Source organism: Salmo salar, chromosome 03 (assembly GCF_965601325.2).
Source record: "Salmo salar chromosome 03, fSalSal1, whole genome shotgun sequence".
Taxonomy (NCBI): domain Eukaryota; kingdom Metazoa; phylum Chordata; class Actinopteri; order Salmoniformes; family Salmonidae; genus Salmo; species Salmo salar.
Genome location: NC_138293.1, coordinates 74,458,619 through 74,477,132, shown reverse-complemented (window position 1 = coordinate 74,477,132; position 18,514 = coordinate 74,458,619). Strand labels below are relative to the sequence as shown.

General features: G+C 42.3%; 1 protein-coding gene across 2 annotated transcripts in view; it reads right to left on the bottom strand.

Annotated features, from left to right (window-relative positions):
- Positions 1-1,735, bottom strand: part of mybpc2a (myosin binding protein Ca) — a 30,739-nt gene extending 29,004 nt beyond the window's left edge. For both annotated transcript variants that reach the window (XM_045715278.2, XM_082971697.1), the window contains exon 1: positions 1,620-1,735. In XM_045715278.2, coding sequence (XP_045571234.2) covers positions 1,620-1,719 — 100 coding nt within the window. In that variant the 5' untranslated portion in view covers positions 1,720-1,735. The remainder of the gene's footprint in view (positions 1-1,619) is intronic.
- Positions 1,736-18,514: the final 16,779 nt, after the last annotated feature.

The following is an 18,514-nucleotide window of genomic DNA, read 5'->3' as shown; positions in this document are numbered from 1 at the left end:
GGTCTGAATACTTTCCGAATGCAATTAGCTACGTAAAATGGCGATCCTCCTGCGTACTTGCATCAAGTTTCTAATTGCGGGGCTGCACACGTCTGCATATTTTAGCTTCGCAACTATAGAGGATCGCCATTTTGCCTAGCTTATTGTAGTTGCATACAGCGTAGGGTGTCAATTAAGGCTTAACACATTGACTGAAAAGCTCTTATCCTCTGTTGTGGCTGGGCCTGTGTTAATGTTACAGGCTGGACCTGTGTTAATGTTACAGGCTGGGTCTGTGTTAATGTTGCAGGCTGGGCCTGTGTTAATGTTGCAGGCTGGGCCTGTGTTAATGTTGCAGCTGGGCCTGTGTTAATGTTGCAGGCTGGGCCTGTGTTAATGTTGCAGGCTGGGCCTGTGTTAATGTTGCAGGCTGGGCCTGTGTTAATGTTGCAGGCTGGGCCTGTGTTAATGTTGCAGGCTGGGCCTGTGTTAATGTTGCAGGCTGGGCCTGTGTTAATGTTGCAGGCTGGGCCTCTGATGATTGAACTAACACAGTGATTATGCTAGCATGTTGCACCTTGTATGTACACAAACAAACACACACGCACAAACGCAGCCACTCTCCCACATACATTATACACAAGTGACATGTTAGACCAGAAAACATCTTAGCCTCAGTAGCAGGTTGTGCCTCTGTTAATAAAAGATCATGAGGATTTAAGGGATACATTTAACTAACATGAGTTGTTAAGCATGAGCCACGCATTTTAAAAAGACAAACACACCACTCACACACACACACAAACGCACTCTATACAAGTGACATGTTAGGCCATCTATAACAGAAAATTATAACATATTTGGCAGGGGTTGAAATAACTTAGTAATGCTAGCATGATGCACCAGACACCCATACATACAATCACACAGGTACACTTCCACATAATAGTAGGCACACACACACACACACACACACACACACACACACACACACACACACACACACACACACACACACACACACACACACACACACACACACACACACACACACACCACATTCACTAACATGACTGGTAATGCTAGCATGATGCACATTGCACACCCGCTCTGTACAAGTAACACATCCAGACAGAAAAGCTTATCCTTTTGAGCAGGCTGGGCCTCTGTTAATTAAAATTATATGATTTTAATGTTAGCATGACGCAAGGCATAAGCGCCAAAAGCGGTCACTTACGGCCTCAGGCCGCTAGGGGGCCCCCAAACCCCCTCCCCCCCAAAAAAACTCAGTCGGGGTCTCAATCCCCATTGATTTTGTTAGCCAAAACCTCGCTCAGGGCCCCCAACAGGCTAAAGCCGGTCCTGCACACAAACACACACACATCATATACACATTTTTACAAGTGACACAATAGGCCAGAAAAGCTCTTACCATCTGTAACACCATCTGCTAATGAAAATGCTAAGATATTAGGCAGGGCATTAATTGAGCATGAGTAGAATTAGAAAAACTGTTTTGTCCATTTGTAAAGCTAGCATGATGCACCATATCCACACATACATAAACACATACAGGTACACTTCCACATAACAGTATGCCCACACATACAAGTAACACATTCAGCTAGAGAAGCACTTACCCTCTGCAGCAGGCTGGTTTTGGGGGATGAACTGAATAAGTAGTATTGCACCTATTTCACACAGACAAACACACACACACACATTCCGTACAAGTGACATGTTAGGCCAGAAAAGCTCTTACCCTCTATAGCAGACCGGGCTTCTGCCAAGAAAACGAAGGGCTTTTAGAAGAGGAACTTGAGTAATTACTTAGAAAATATAAATACACACACACACTCACACACAATGCTATCTTCATACATTGCATACACTCACGTAACTATCACACTCAGACAGAAAAGCTCTTAGCCAATATAAATAAGAGGGTTTAAGGAACCGGACTTAAATGTTGAGTAGAGTTGCCTTACATGATGCAATATGAACTCACACATACAGACACAACTAACACATTTAGCCAGAAAAGCTCTTACCCTCCGTAACAAGGTCGACCACTGTCAATACAATGACAGAATTTCAGTGATATGAACTAGACTGTACCAAATGATCTGAGTCTGTACCAAAGCTAGCATCAATGCAGTATGCATACAGGTTCTTAATTTGACCACTCTTTTGTTGATCAGAATTTTCCTGCACAGCAGGAAATGCAAACTTGTAGTGTATTCAAGGTCTAAAAAGGCTTCTAAAGTTTGTAATTTCCACTTTAAAACGTCAAACATAAAATGTATCCCTACAAAAAATATCCATGAATTATAATCAACATAATAATTCACATTTCCAGTTCCCGCAGGATTATTTTCCTGCTGTAGCAATCTGGCTCAAATTAAGATCCTTCATGTACATATACACTCTCACACACACATAAACTACTCGTATACCCACAAGCAAATGCCTCCACCATCTCTCTGATGAACCGTAGATAACACACTGACTTCAACTTAATGCTGTGTGTGTTATACATTGAAGGACCATATTAAGCCAGAACAGCTCTTACGCTCTACAGCAGGTTCGGCTTCTGTCAGTGAAAATAAACAGGGCTATCAGGGAGGACGACTGGACTTCATTGTTGAATAGAGCTGACATGATGCACGGTGTACACATACAACACTCTCCCAATATATGCAAACTTACCGTGTACACACCCAACCTATGTGCTCGTGCTGCATGCACATATTTAAGTAATACATTCAGCCACAAAAACCTTTCCCCTCTATAGCAGGCTGGGCCTCTGTTAATACACACAAATGGATTTCAGTAGGGGGTACTGGACTTAAGTCCGTATTGGAGCTAGCATTATGTACATACAGTCACACGCGCACACACACACACACACACACACACACACACACACACACACACCACACACACACACACACACACACACACACACACACATACAACACGGACAAAAACCTATACCTGCACACTTCCACATACAATACATACACCAACACAAATGACACATCAGACAGAATAGCTCTAACCCTCTTCAGCAGGCTGGGCCTCTGCCACTAAAATAAGAGGATTTCAGTGTGGAGTAAGTGTGTAATAAAGGTGGTATACTGCAGTAGCAGACACTCACACAAACTCACATACTGAGTCAAAGGAAATACACATCCGAAACGTTTCCTGAACAGTCCTCCACATATGCATGTATGTATGTATGTATGTATGTATGCATGTATGTATACACTGTAACAAAAATATGTTGATTCAACGTACAATTGTTTTTTGTTGTGAGTTTGTTGAACAATCCTACTGCAGCTGGTTGTTTTACAAATGTACGTTGAACCAACAGATTTTGTATTTTTTTTACAGCACACACACACACACAATAAATAATAATAAACACACTCACACAGACCACACCACACACACCCCATACACACACGCACACCCAGATACACACACGCACCCAGAAACACACACTCCAGTGCCAAAATAACCCACATAACAAACATCACCTCAACCTTAACATAGGTAGTTCTTACCAACTGATTGGTGACCTGTCATCTCAGGTAATAAAAAAAACCCAATAAGAATCAGATGAATAATGACTAATATATCATTTAAATGAATATAGTCTGCTTTGTCATGCATAAACCAGTAGGAAATTGTGATAGGCATGAATATAAACGTGTGAAGCCCTAAGTTAAGTGTATTGGCGTTCTATCTGATCAACACTGTCATGGTGCGTGGTGAGAATCATGCATGGCCACTCTCAGTCTCATCCCCACAGAAAGCTACTTCTGTGATTGGTCTTAGAGGCCTTACCATGATCCTCCGCTGGCGTCGCTGAGTGAGGGAAAACAGTTAACCGACATTACATTGGAATGATGAGGGGATGGTTATACCCTACTGACTAACACAAACACACACAAAGGGACACAGGTTAACACACACACACACACACACACACACACACACATGCCCTGTTCTCACCCACCCTTATCTGTAAATAAAAAATAAAAAGGGAGAAAAATGTAATCAGACATTGATTTTACTATAGGCCTAACCATTCATTGAAGTATTTCATGTATAAGTATTTGGCATCCATTTGTTATGAGTGGACTCACCAGCAGGTGCTGCTGCAGCCTTATCTGTCTTGGCAGCTATAATTAAAGACAAACATATACGATAATGAATAACTAAGTGACATATGTTTTCATCAGTTGTATGTAGAAGTTCTGTAAAGAGAGGAAAGGTTAGATTCCAACCATACCATGTCGAAAACATCATGGACCATTAAACTTACAATATAGTTAACATAAAATAATCACCACTGTGAATTACCAATATTTGACTTCACACTGTGCAAACATGCATACATACAAACATTCACAAATGATTTGAATGTACATGTATTATGTAGAAGTCTAGATATGCATAATCCACGTCTGCACACAGCACTGTAGTGCAAATTCAGAATGTTGATACATTAATGCATTCCCATGTACATTGTACATACAATATCATACCGGTACATAGACACATAACACATAAGTTCATACGATAAACAAATACATATTCTAATGTAACCACAGAGGAGTTGCACATTCACTCAACCTTGCTTTGTGCAGTTCTTACCAATTTCTTCAGGCTCTGCCTCTGGCAAATTAAAAGTATTGGAATTGGAGTCAATGTAAGTACACTGTATATAGAAAAAAAGGTTGGCATTCATTGGGATGACTCATGTACTGGAGGCAGCTATGCCATGTAGTCGCTAGCTGGCACAGCCACAAAATCATAAAATAATTAACCCTAACCTTAACCACATTGCTAACCTTATGCCCAACCCTAACCTTAAAAATGTATTTTTTACAAATATAGCTAATTTTGACTTTGCAGCTGGCCCATCTTGTGGAAATCACTCAATTATGCCTCCAGGACAAGATTCATCCCAATAAACATCAACATGCTATAGAAACAGTGGCTACTGTGTGTATATTCTTGATAGAGATGGGTAGTTATAAAAAGAAGATCATTTTGATTTTTGTTTCACCTTTATTTAACCAGGTAGGCTAGTTGAGAACAAGTTCTCATTTACAACTGCGACCTGGCCAAGATAAAGCAAAACAGTGCGACACAAACAACAACACAGAGTTACACATGGAATAAACAAACATACAGTCAATAATACAATAGAAAAAGTCTATATACAGTGTGTGCAAATGAGGTAGGATAAGGGAGGCAAGGCAATAAATAGGCCATAGTGGTGAAATTAAACACTGGAGTGATAGATGTGCAGAAGATGAGTGTGCAAGTAGAGACACTGGGGTGCAAAGGAGCAAAATAAATAAAATAAATAACATTATGGGGATGCGGTAGTTGGATGGGCTATTTACAGATTGGCTATGTACAGGTGCAGTGATCTGTGAGCTGCTCTGACAGCTGGTGCTTAAAGTTATTGAGGGAGATATGAGTCTCCAGCTTCAGTGATGTTTGCAGTTCGTTCCAGTCATTGGCAGCAGAGAACTGGAAGGAAAGGCGGGCAAAGGAGGAATTGGCTTTGGGGGAGACCAGTGAGATATACCTGCTGGAGCCCATGCTACGGGTGGGTGCTGCTATGGTGACCAGTGAGCTGAGATAAGGCGGGGCTTTACCTAGCAAAGACTTATAGATGACCTGGAGTCAGTGGGTTTGGCGACGAATATGAAGCGAGGGCCAGCCAACAAGAGCATACAGGTCGCAGTGGTGGGTAGTATATGGGGCTTTGGTGACAAAACGGACGGCACTGTGATAGACTGCATCCAATTTGCTGAGTAGAGTGTTGGAGGCTATTTTGTAAATGACATCGCCGAAGTCAAGGATCATGAAGAATAATGTGACTGAAAAATATCAAAGAATGCAGCCTCAAGACTAAGATGCTTTTGATAGGGTTTAAGACCATCAAAGTACTGATATCTGAGATAAACAATACCTCCACAAGGGTGCCTAATGAATGTAGAGATTAAGAATTAGTTACTGAAAAACAAACTGAACATCACAGTAACGGTAATGATCTCTGGCTCAAACTGGCAGGACACATGGATCTGCACTCCAAAGCTATAATTTGTACAGATAATTTGTCCTTGTTCAGAGCACCTGTTAAAGTGATAACATAAATAGTCTGAGTGCCTTGGGATTTGTAGTCAGCTAAATCCATTAAACCACCCAACCACAGAATGTAGAACATCAACCAAGTCTCCCGAACCATCTCCATCTGATCAATCACAACTGACTTTTCAGAACTATTGTCCCAGGAGTGTACCGAACTGCAATTCTGAGATTTCAGCCTTGGCCTTGACACTCTGGTTGTGCTGAATGACCCTGGCTGTGGTCTCAGTGTTGGCATACTGAGCAGCCGACACTTCTATTTTTGAAAAGGTTTGTTTTTCAGGCAGCAATATGTTAACGTTCTCAGCACATCTAGTTTTATCCCTGGCAACACCCACTGTCTTAGGTCTCGGGGGGGGGGGGGGGGGGGTCTTTGACGCGCAGGGCATTAAATGCCTTCTTTAGCCCAGGTTCTGTACCTTTTTTAGCAGGCCGAGTCCATAGATGGAAGGTAAGTGGGTCAGTGAAGTTCTGGTGCTCCATTCGTTGCTCAGTCCATTATTGTTGACTGGGATGGGTGTTATGCACCATTGAGCACATGCCATGAGACGGTACGCCCCGATGACAAGGCCTTGTGTCCTAAGCTGGCACAAAGAATTTGTTTAACCACCCATCATGACATTGTTAAAGGACACAGGATGAGTGGCTGTTGTGAAGCACAGGAGAAATATGGAACATGTGCTGACTATCACTGCATGGTCTCCTCTGTGACAACATTGTAGAAGTCAGCAATCAAAATGACAAATCCTGTCCCTATACTACAGTATGTTCCAGAACGGTGGTTACCAGTCAAATCCCCTGTTCATATTCCCATGAAAATTTATGATTGCAGAAATGGATAGATGAGACCATCCCTAGATTCCATTGCTAAATAAGATGCCTTAGGATACTATAAAAACAGGCCGGAATTTGACAAGTGATTGTCTTTGGTTAGACCAACACCCAACCCCTTCTCTACTTCAGGCCTTCAGCCTTGTTAGGCCAAGGCTTCTCTCTGGTTACGACCTGTCAGCACTCTCTCTATCACAGGCCGGCTCAGTGTCTGTCTATCTGCCGTACTCATACCAAAAGTTCTAAGTACAGCGTTAAGTCAGAGAGACAGAGATTGAGTGCGAGAGAGAGAGACAGACAGAATGACAGACAGAGAGAAAAGATGAGAGCGAGAGAAAGAGAGAAAAGAAGAGAGTGAGAAATGAGAGAAAGTGAGAAGGAGCTAGAGGGAGATGAGAAAGGCCATCAGGGGTCAGATATGGTGAGAAGTGTTCAGTTGAGGGCTTGAGGGTCAGCTCCATCAGATTTAGTCATGGGAGAGATGGATACCATGGTGTATATTTAACAAATATCCTTTGAGATAGTTGATGAACCAGTGTTTGATTTCCTCAATTTCTATACCCAAGCTGCCCCATCACTGTCAAGCCTTCCTCTAAATATATACTGAACAAAAATATAAATGCAACATGTAAAGTTTGGTCCCATGTTTCATGAGCTGGAATAAAAGATCCCAGAAATGTTCCATACGCACAAAAAGATTATATAGCTCAAATGTTGTGCACAAATCTGTTTACATCCCTGTTGGTGAGCATTTCTCCTTTGCCAAGATAGTCCATCCACCTGACAGGTGTGGCATATCAAGAAGCTGATTAAACGGCAAGATCATTACACAGATGCACCTTGTGCTGGGGACAATAAAAAGCCCCTCTAAAATGTGCAGTTTTGTCACACAACACAATGCCACAGATCTCGTTTTGAGGGAGCGTGCAATTGGCATGCTGACTGCAGGAATGTCCACCAGAGCCGTTGCCAGAGAATTGAATGTTCATTTCTCTACCATAAGCTGCCTCCAACGTTGTTTTAGAGAATTTGGCAGTATGTCCAACCAGCCTCACAACCGCAGACGTGTATGGCGTCGTGTGGGCGAGCAGTATGCTGATGCCAATGTTGTGAACAGAGTGCCCCATGGTGGCGGTGGTGTTATGGTATGGGCAGGCATAAGCTATGGACAATGAACACAATTGCTTTTTATCGACGGCAATTTGAATGCACATCCTGAGGCCCATTGTCGTGTCATTAAAGTGGTGGAAAAAGTACCCAATTGTCATACTTGAGTAAAAGTAAAGATACCTTAATAGAAAATGTAAAAGTGAAAGTCACCCAGTAAAATACTACTTGAGTAAAAGTCTGAAAGTATTTGGTTTTAAATATACTTAAGTGTCAAAAGTAAATGTAAATGCTAAAATATAAGTAAAAGTACAAATCATTTCAAATTCCGTATATTAAGCAAACCAGATGGCGCCATTTTCTTGTTTTTTATTTTATTTACGGATAGCCAGGGGTACACTCCAACACAGACATAATTTACAAATGAAGCATGTGTGTTTAGTGAGTCCACCAGATCAGAGGCAGTAGGGATGACCAGGGATATTCTCTTGATAATTGTGTGAATTGGAACCTTTTTCTGTCCTGCTAAGTATTCAAAATGTAACGAGTACTTTTGGGTATCAGGGAAAATGTATAGAGTAAAAAGTAAATGATTTTCTTTAGCAATGTAGTGAAGTAAAAGTAAAAGTTGTCAAAAATATAAATAGTAAAGTAGGGTACAGATACCCCAAAAAACGACTTAAGTAGTACTTTAAAGTATTTTTACACCACTGTGTCATTCATCCGCTGCCATCACCTCATGTTTCAGCATGATAATGCACAGCCCCATGTCGCAAGGATCTGTAGACAATTCCTGTCCCAGTTCTTCCATGGCCTGCATACTCACCAGACATGTCACCCATTGAGCACGTTTGGGATGCTCTGGATCGACGTGTACGACAGCGTGTTCCAGTTCCTGCAAATATCCAGCAACTTTTCACAGCCATTGAAGAGGAGTGGGACAACATTCCACAGGCCACAATCAACAGCCTGATCAACTCTATGCGAAGGAGATGTGTTGAGCTGCATGAGGCAAATGGTGCTTACACCAGACACGGACTGGTTTTCTGATCCATGCCCCTCCCTTTTTTTAAGGTATCTGTGACCAACAGATGCATATCTGTTTTCCCAGTAATGTAAAATCCATAGGTTAGGGCCTAATGAATTTATTTCAATTGACTGATTTCCTTATATGAACTTTAACTCAGTAACATCTTTGAAATTGTTTCCTGTTGCGTATATATATATATATATATATATATATATATATATATATATATATATATATATATATATTATATATACTGCTCAAAAAAATAAAGGGAACACTAAAATAACACATCCTAGATCTGAATGAATGAAATAATCTTATTAAATAGTTTTTTCTTTACATAGTTGAATGTGCTGACAACAAAATCACACCAAAATAATCAATGGAAATCCAATTCATCAACCCATGGAGGTCTGGATTTGGAGTCACACTCAAAATTAAAGTGGAAAACCACACTACAGGCTGATCCAACTTTGATGTAATGTCCTTAAAACAAGTCAAAATGAGGCTCAGTAGTGTGTGTGGCCTCCACGTGCCTGTATGACCTCCCTACAACGCCTGGGCATGCTCCTGATGAGGTGGCAGATGGTCTCCTGAGGGATCTCCTCCCAGACCTGGACTAAAGCATCCGCCAACTCCTGGACAGTCTGTGGTGCAACGTGGCGTTGGTGGATGGAGCGAGACATGATGTCCCAGATGCTCAATTGGATTCAGGTCTGGGGAACGGGCAGGCCAGTCCATAGCATCAATGCCTTCCTCTTGCAGGAACTGCTGACACACTCCAGCCACATGAGGTCTAGCATTGTTTGCATTACGAGGAACCCAGGGCCAACCACACCAGCATATGGTCTCACAAGGGGTCTGAGGATCTCATCTCGGTACCTAATGGCAGTCAGGCTACCTCTGGCGAGCACATGGAGGGCTGTGCGGCCCCCCAAAGAAATGCCACCCCACACCATGACTGACCCACCGCCAAACCGGTCATGCTGGAGGATGTTGCAGGCAGCAGAGCGTTCTCCACGGCGTCTCCAGACTCTGTCACGGCTGTCACATGTGCTCAGTGTGAACCTGCTTCATCTGTGAAGAGCACAGGGCGCCAGTGGCGAATTTGCCAATCTTGGTGTTCTCTGGCAAATGCCAAACGTCCTGCACGGTGTTGGGCTGTAAGCACAACCCCCACCTGTGGACGTCGGGCCCTCATACCACCCTCATGGAGTCTGTTTCTGACCGTTTGAGCAGACACATGCACATTTGTGGCCTGCTGGAGGTCATTTTGCAGGGCTCTGGCAGTGCTCCTCCTGCTCCTCCTTGCACAAAGGTGGAGGTAGCGGTCCTGCTGCTGGGTTGTTGCCCTCCTACGGCCTCCTCCACGTCTCCTGATGTACTGGCCTGTCTCCTGGTAGCGCCTCCATGCTCTGGACACTACGCTGACAGACACAGCAAACCTTCTTGCCACAGCTCACATTGATGTGCCATCCTGGATGAGCTGCACTACCTGAGCCACTTGTGTGGGTTGTAGACTCCGTCTCATGCTACCACTAGAGTGAAAGCACCGCCAGCATTCAAAAGTGACCAAAACATCAGCCAGGAAGCATAAGAACTGAGAAGTGGTCTGTGGTCACCACCTGCCGAACCACTCCTTTATTGGGGGTGTCTTGCTAATTGCCTATAATTTCCACCTGTTGTCTATTCCATTTGCACAACAGCATGTGAAATTTATTGTCAATCAGTGTTGCTTCCTAAGTGGACAGTTTGATTTCACAGAAGTGTGATTGACTTGGAGTTACATTGTGTTGTTTAAGTGTTCCCTTTATTCTTTTGAGCAGTGTATATATATATACACACACACACACACACACACACACACACACACACACACACACACACACACACACACACACACACACACACACACACACACACACACACATACATACATACAGTTGAAGCCGGAAGTTTACATACACTTAGGTTGGAGTCATTAAAACTCGTTTTTCAACCACTCCACAAATTTCTTGTTAACAAACTATAGTTTTGGCAAGTCGGTTAGGATATCTACTTTGTGCATGACACAAGTAATTTTTCCAACAATTGTTAACAGACAGATTATTTCACTTATAACTCACTGTATCACAATTCCAGTGGGTCAGAAGTTTACATACACTAAGTTGACTGTGCCTTTAAACAGCTTGGAAAATTCCAGAAAATTATGTAATGGCTTTAGAAGCTTCTGATAGGCTAATTGACATCATTTGAGTCAATTGGAGGTGTACCTGTAGATGTATTTCAAGGCCTACCTTCAAACTCAGTGCCTCTTTGCTTGACATCATGGGAAAATCAAAAGAAATCAGCCAAGACCTCAGAAAAAAAGGTAGACCTCCACAAGTCTGGTTCATCCCTGGGAGCAATTTCCAATCGCCTGAAGGTACCACGTTCATCTGTACAAACAATAGTACGCAAGTATAAACACCATGGGACCACGCAGCCGTCTTAACGCTCAGGAAGGAGACGCGTTCTGTCTCCTAGAGATAAATGTACTTTGGTGCGAAAAGTGCAAATCAATCCCAGAACAACAGCAAAGGACCTTGTGAAGATGCTGGAGGAAACAGGTACAAAAGTATCTATATCCACAGTAAAACGAGTCCTATGTCGACATAACCTGAAAGGCCGCTCAGCAAGGAAGAAGCCACTGCTCCAAAACCACCAGAAAACAGCCAGACTACGGTTTGCAACTGCACATGGGGACAAAGATCGTACTTTTTGGAGAAATGTCCTCTGGTCTGATGAAACGAAAATAGAACTGTTTGGCCATAATGACCATCGTTATGTTTGGAGGAAAAAGGGGGAGGCTTGCAAGCCGAAGAACACCATACCAACCGTGAAGCACAGGGGTGGCAGCATCATGTTGTGGGGGTGCTTTGCTGCAGGAGGGACTGGTGCACTTCACAAAATAGATGGTATCATATGGAAATAAAATGATGTGGATATATTGAAGTAACATCTCAAGATGTCAGTCAGGAAGTTAAAGCTTGGTCACAAATGGGTCTTCCGAATGGACAATGACCCCAAGCATACTTCCAAAGTTGTGGCAAAATGGCTTAAGGACAACAAAGTCAAGGTATTGGAGTGGTCATCACAAAGCCCTGACCTCAATCCCATAGAACATTTGTGGGCAGAACTGAAAAAGCGTGTGCGCGCAAGGAGGCCGACCAACCTGACAGTTACACCAGCTCTGTCAGGAGGAATGGGCCAAAATTCACCCAAATTGTGGGAGGCTTGTGGAAGACTACCCAAAATGTTTGCCCCAAGTTAAACAACTTAAAGGCAATGCTACCAAATATGAATTGAGTGTATGTAAACTTCTGACCCACTGGGAATGTGATGAAAGAAATAAAAGCTGAAATAAATCATTCTCTCTACTATTATTCTGACATTTCACATTCTTAAAATAAAGTGGTGATCCTAACTGATTTAAGACAAGGAATTCTTACCAGGATTAATTGTCAGGAATTGTGAAAAACTGTGTTTAAATGTATTTGGCTGAGGTATATTTAAACTTCCGACTTCAACTGTGTATATATATATATATATATATATATATATGACAGAGGATATAGAACAGTATCTTCTCTCTGTATTCATGCCTCAACCTCACTGCTCTGAAAAGCGGTGCTTCATCTTTTTGGGGAAAAATCCATCATATTATCATCATTTGAGGTTTACAGATTAAAATCAGGGACAAATCAAAATGGCAAGTTCTTTACCATTCAATATTAAATGGAAATGCATGGGGGGGGGCATTTGAACTATGCTATACAGTAAATGAAAGTGCACGTCTTCACTCACAGGGTTATATGGACTAAGGACATCATATTCTTTCTCAAAATATACAGAATCTTTCAACATTCGTACCAGGTAGCCTGAGTATTTATTTTATATATATATATATATATATATATATATATATATATATATATATATATATATATATATATATATATATATATATATACTCTGTCAGCTCTCTCCCCCTCTACTTCTCCCTCTCTCTCTCTTTGAAGGGTAACCTCCGTGGAATGTTCTTAATCTCTCTTGACATTTCCCCCTCTTCCTTCTCTCTGTGTGCTTCTCCTCCCTCCGATACAGTAGTAGTAAATCATAGACAGTCTACTGCCACGTGTGGCCTCATTTTATAAATCACTTTCAAAGGCTTAATCTTTGAAGTGTTAGCTAATTTCATAACTGACCCAGGTCACAATGTATATACATTAGCAAGAGTTGTCTTAAAGAGTTGAATCTGTGATATCTTGAAAAGAACATATGTTTGTTTTATACTACCATTAGTTATATATTTTAGCCTTGCGGTAATGCATCTACAGTATGCTTGGTGAGGATTCCTTTCCCTTAAGCCAATGTTAGAGGGCTTCTGAAATACCTGCCTATAGGCTCTTTAATGTAGGGGCCGACGCTGGAGTAGAGAAGCAGGTATGGGGAGTTGAACATTTAATGAGGAACAGACATGGAACAAGACAGGAACAGCATCAGCACACAATGACATACGAACATTAATCCTACGAACATTAATCCATACGAACATTAATTAATAATTGCTGATGCGCGTGACAGGGGAAGGCAGGTGTGCGTAATGATGGTGGCAGGAGTGCGTAATGCTGGGGAGCGTGGTGCCTTCGAGCGCCAGGGAGTGGGAGAGGGAGCAGGCGTGACACTTTAACATGTCTACAACCGTGAGTTAAAGGCAACATGTTGTGTTAATGGCGCTTGGTGTCCCTCACAACACCACAGAGATATCTACAACCTATAGACGTGTGACATACGTGTGACATACAGTGCATTCAGAAAGTATTCAGACCCTTTCCCTTTTTCCAAAAATGTTTAGGTTACAGCCTTATTCTAAAACGTATTCAATTGTTATTTTCTCCAATCAATGTACACACAATACCCCATAATGACAAAGCAAAAACAAGTTTTTAGAAATGTTTGCAAATGTATAACAACAAACAGAAATATTACATTTACATAAGTATTCAGACCCTTTACTCAGTATTTTGTTGAAGCACCTTTGGCAGCGATTTAAGCCTTAAGCCTTCTTGGGTATGACGCTACAAGCTTGGCACACCTGTATTTGTGGAGTTTCTCCCATTCTTCTCTGCAGATCCTCTCAAGCTCTGTCAGGTTGGATGGGGAGCGTTGCTGCACAGCTATTTTCAGGTCTCTCCAGAGATGTTCGATCGGGTTCAAGTCCGGGCTCTGGCTGGGCCACTCAAGGACATTCAGAGACTTGTCCCGAAGCCACTCCTGTGTTGTCTTGGCTGCTTAGGGTCGTTGTCCTGTTGGAAGGTAAACCTCCGCCCCAGTTTGAGGCCTGAGCGCTCTGTAGCAGGTTTTCATTGAGGATCTCTCTGTACTTTGCTCCGTTCATCTTTCCCTCGATCCGGACTAGTCTCCCAGTCCCTGCCGATGAAAAACATCCCCACAGCATGATGCTGCCACCACCATGCTTCACTGTAGTGAAGGTGCCAGGTTTCCTCCAGATGTGAAGCTTGCCATTCAGGCCAAAGAGTTCAATCTTGGTTTCATCAGACCAAACAATCTTGTTTCTCATGGTCTGACAGTCCTTTAGGTGCCTTTTGGCAAACTCCAAGCAGGCTGTCGTGCCTTTTTACTGAGGAGTGGCTTCCGTCTGGCCACTCTACCATAAAGGCCTGATTAGTGGAGTGCTGCAGAGATGGTTGTCCTTCTGGAAGGTTCTCCCATCTCCACAGAGGAACTCTGGAGCTCTGCCAGAGTGACCATCGGGTTCTTGGTCACCTCCCTGACAAACTTCCTTCTCCCTTGATTGCTCAGTTTGGCCCGGCGGCCAGCTCTAGGAAGACTCTTCGTGGTTCCAAACTTCTTCCATTTTAGAATGATGGTGGCCACTGTGTTCTTGGGGACCTTCAATGCTGCAGAAATGTTTTGGTACCCTTTCCCAAATCTTTGCTTTGACACAATCTTGTCTCGGAGCTCTACGGACAATTCATTCGACCTCATAGATTGGTTTTTGCTCTGACATGCAGTGTCAACTGTGGGACCTTATATAGACAGGTGTGTGCCTTTCCAAATCATGTCCAATCAATTGAATTTACCACAGGTGGACTCCAATCAAGTTGTAGAAACATCTCAAGGATGATCAATAGAAACAGGATGCACCTGGGCTCAATTTCGAGTCTCATAGCAAAGGGTCTGAACACTTATGTAAATAAGGTATGTTTTTTTATTTGTAATACAGTTTTTGCTTTGTCATTATGGGCTATTGTGTGTAAGTTGATTAGGAAAACAATTAATTTAATCAATTTTAGAATAAAGCTGTAACGTAACAAAATGTGGAAAAAGTCAAAGGGTCTGAATACTTTCCGAATGCACTGTACATGTCTCATTACATTACTCACATGTGATGCTGCACACCCCATAAAATCCTGCATATCAGTATGGGAGAGTGGGTTAAGTTGAGCCAAAGGGGTTTCTTCCATCATTTCATGGAAGATACCACATGGAAAAAGAAGTAAGCAAGTTAGGTCCAAACAGGTGATTTTCACCAAATCAAATTAATTTATTGTGTTAAGAGGTTTCATGATGCTTGTTTCTAAACCAAAGTAGATCATTTTAAGATTGTTCTATACATCAGTTGTGGTCTCTATAAACTTCAACATGAGGACCTAAACCTAACCTCCTTGTAGCTGTGTGGGCTAATAAAGTCCAAATGTTTAGTGTTCGTAGTTGTATCTAGTATTGTAATTCAATGAGTAATTATACTTCTAAGTGCATGACCTACAGTACATACAGTATGTGATACAAATAAACATCTTTATCTAGACATCAGCATGTGCTTGTTTATCTATAAAAGTCACCATGGTATAATATGCAGGTTGGAATTTATTGTCATGAATCTTGCCCTGGAGGCAGCTCTGAAGTGTGGCCACAAAGTAATCAAAACCTAACGCTAACCTTAACCACACTGCTAACCCTAATGCCTAACCCTAACCTTAAATTAAGACCAAAAAGCTCATTTTTTATTTTCATTCATTTTTACAATACAGACGATTTTGACTTTGCAGCTGGCCCATCTAGTGGAAAAAGCTCAGTTCTGCATACGGGGCAAGATTCATGAAAATAAACCTCAACCTGCGTATAATGCTGGCATTTTCACATTTTCATAAATATATTCAACTATAGCACCAATCGGGCATATTCACATAAGGACTCAAAGGGGAGATTTATATTCAAAGGGTCTATTTATACCGCTGAGCGTGTGGTGGAGTATCAATGGTATTATTGGCATTTGGCATCTATGCTGGGGGCAGAGTGTGACTGATGGAGTTTCATCGTTTTATGATGAGGATGAAGAGAGTGATGCTTTTGGCAGCATGGGAGTACACTTAAGCCTCTGCTCTCTATATCGCTCCATCATTTGGTGATTTTATTTGACAGTTCCGATGATGAGTTATAGAGGTATATGTCATACAGTGTTTTCTGAACAAAGGCAGAAGGAGGGGGCATATTCTAAGGAGTAGTAGTAGGGGACTAGGGAAGGTGGCATGGTGGAGGGAGAGTAATGTAAGTTGAATGAATACCATAACATATACGCAGGCCTATATTGCTGGCATCAGGTCTTGCTATGAATAGCATTAATACCACTCTAATGTAGTAATTATTTGTGGTTGTAACTTGGCGGAGGTTGTGGTGGGTCCCAGCCAGGTGTATTTGTTTCCACTGTGCAGTAGTTGTGCTGTGTAATCGCTGCAGCTGTCTTTTACCACAGCATGTGTGGGCTATAGAAGTCACTGGGCTGGCAACTATAACTTCACCTGTTAAACGAACCACTTTCATGTTTTCCAACATGGCAACAGGAAGAGGTGGGAGGACATTTACTAGGGTACTACAGTCCTGAGGTAAGCCTGTAAGGGAACATAGGAAGGGAGGGGAGAGAACCTGGGAGGGAACCTGGGAGGGTAGTATATCACACTGTATTTTATCAGACAGTAATGATGATAAGAATTATAGCCTGTATGCATTCCTCAAGTGATGTCTCTCGCCGCTACCCCACCCCCATCCGCTGGCACACGTCTTGGGTGAAGGTCTATAGTGGAACAGTGGAGGAGAGAGGATGAGACATGGTAATATGAGTGGTAGAGAAGTAAACGGAGAGAGAGGACAATACCAAATAATATTTGGTATTGTCGTAAATATGACCAAGTATTTTAGAACATCTTGTAAATAGAAAGCTTTCAACAAAAAACACTTTGGCACAGAGGAAAAGGACACCTCTTTAAGGAAGTAGAATCTGCAGACTGGAATAAACGAGACCCCATAAATATCATCCCAAACTGTCCTCTATCTTTTCCATTCATCTCCATTCATTACCATTCCCTCCGCATCTCTCTCCGTGCCTTACCAGAGGGCGCTTAAAATAGGTCTGGCTCAAAGCTCAGAAAAAAACTTTTATATTAGAGGACATTGCCAAATACGACTGCCACTGTTCCTATCCACCACAAATGCTTACGGAGTGTTTATAAAGTCTTAGTTAATGACATATTGGGGCTTAACGGTTCACACTCTGATTGTGAACTCCTCTGGCTCTTTGTTGACTCTGCATCTGTCTGTAATCCATCAAGCCAGAGCTGCATACCTGGGGGGGCATGGTGACGGCCCTGGTATGAGGTAATGCTATACTCACTGCCTCGGTTTCATGAGGGCAGGGTGTGGAAGAGGAGGGAGGAGGCTCAGGAGACGCCAGTCTTTCCCTGCCAATCTGTCCAGGCAGCAGGGCCCAGTCCAGAAGAAGGGGTGGAAAGGGTTGTGGGAGGGGTGTGGGTAGAAGGGGTCAGTGGCAGTCGGTGCCATTTAAGATTAGGGAGGACGGTTAATTTTTTTAAGGGCCTTAATTCTATTACAGTATATTGGATGTCATTCATATTCCTTTCACCAAGCTCCGTGTAACAGCGATAGGTTTAGACTACGGCATGATACTTGAATTTGTCCTATACCCATCATGAGGTTGCTACATCCTAGCCTACAAATTGAAGTTTAACGTGGGTGCACAGGTCAAGAGACAAATTGGTGTAATCAACATGACAGACAGGGACACATTCAATACCGCATTGCACGCTCTTGCCTGCATCTAGCTGATCTAGGGTGTCATCATTAGTCCAAACAGTTTAAAAACATTATGTTTTGCAACTAAAACAAGTTTTTATTGGACAAATTCAGGTAGGTCCATCCCATTTAGTTTTGTTTGCTTCTGTTTAAGAAACATTTTGCAACAGAATTTGTGGAATGAATACATCCTTGAGCACACAGTTCACTTTCATAGCAGCCATACAAACAGCATCATCA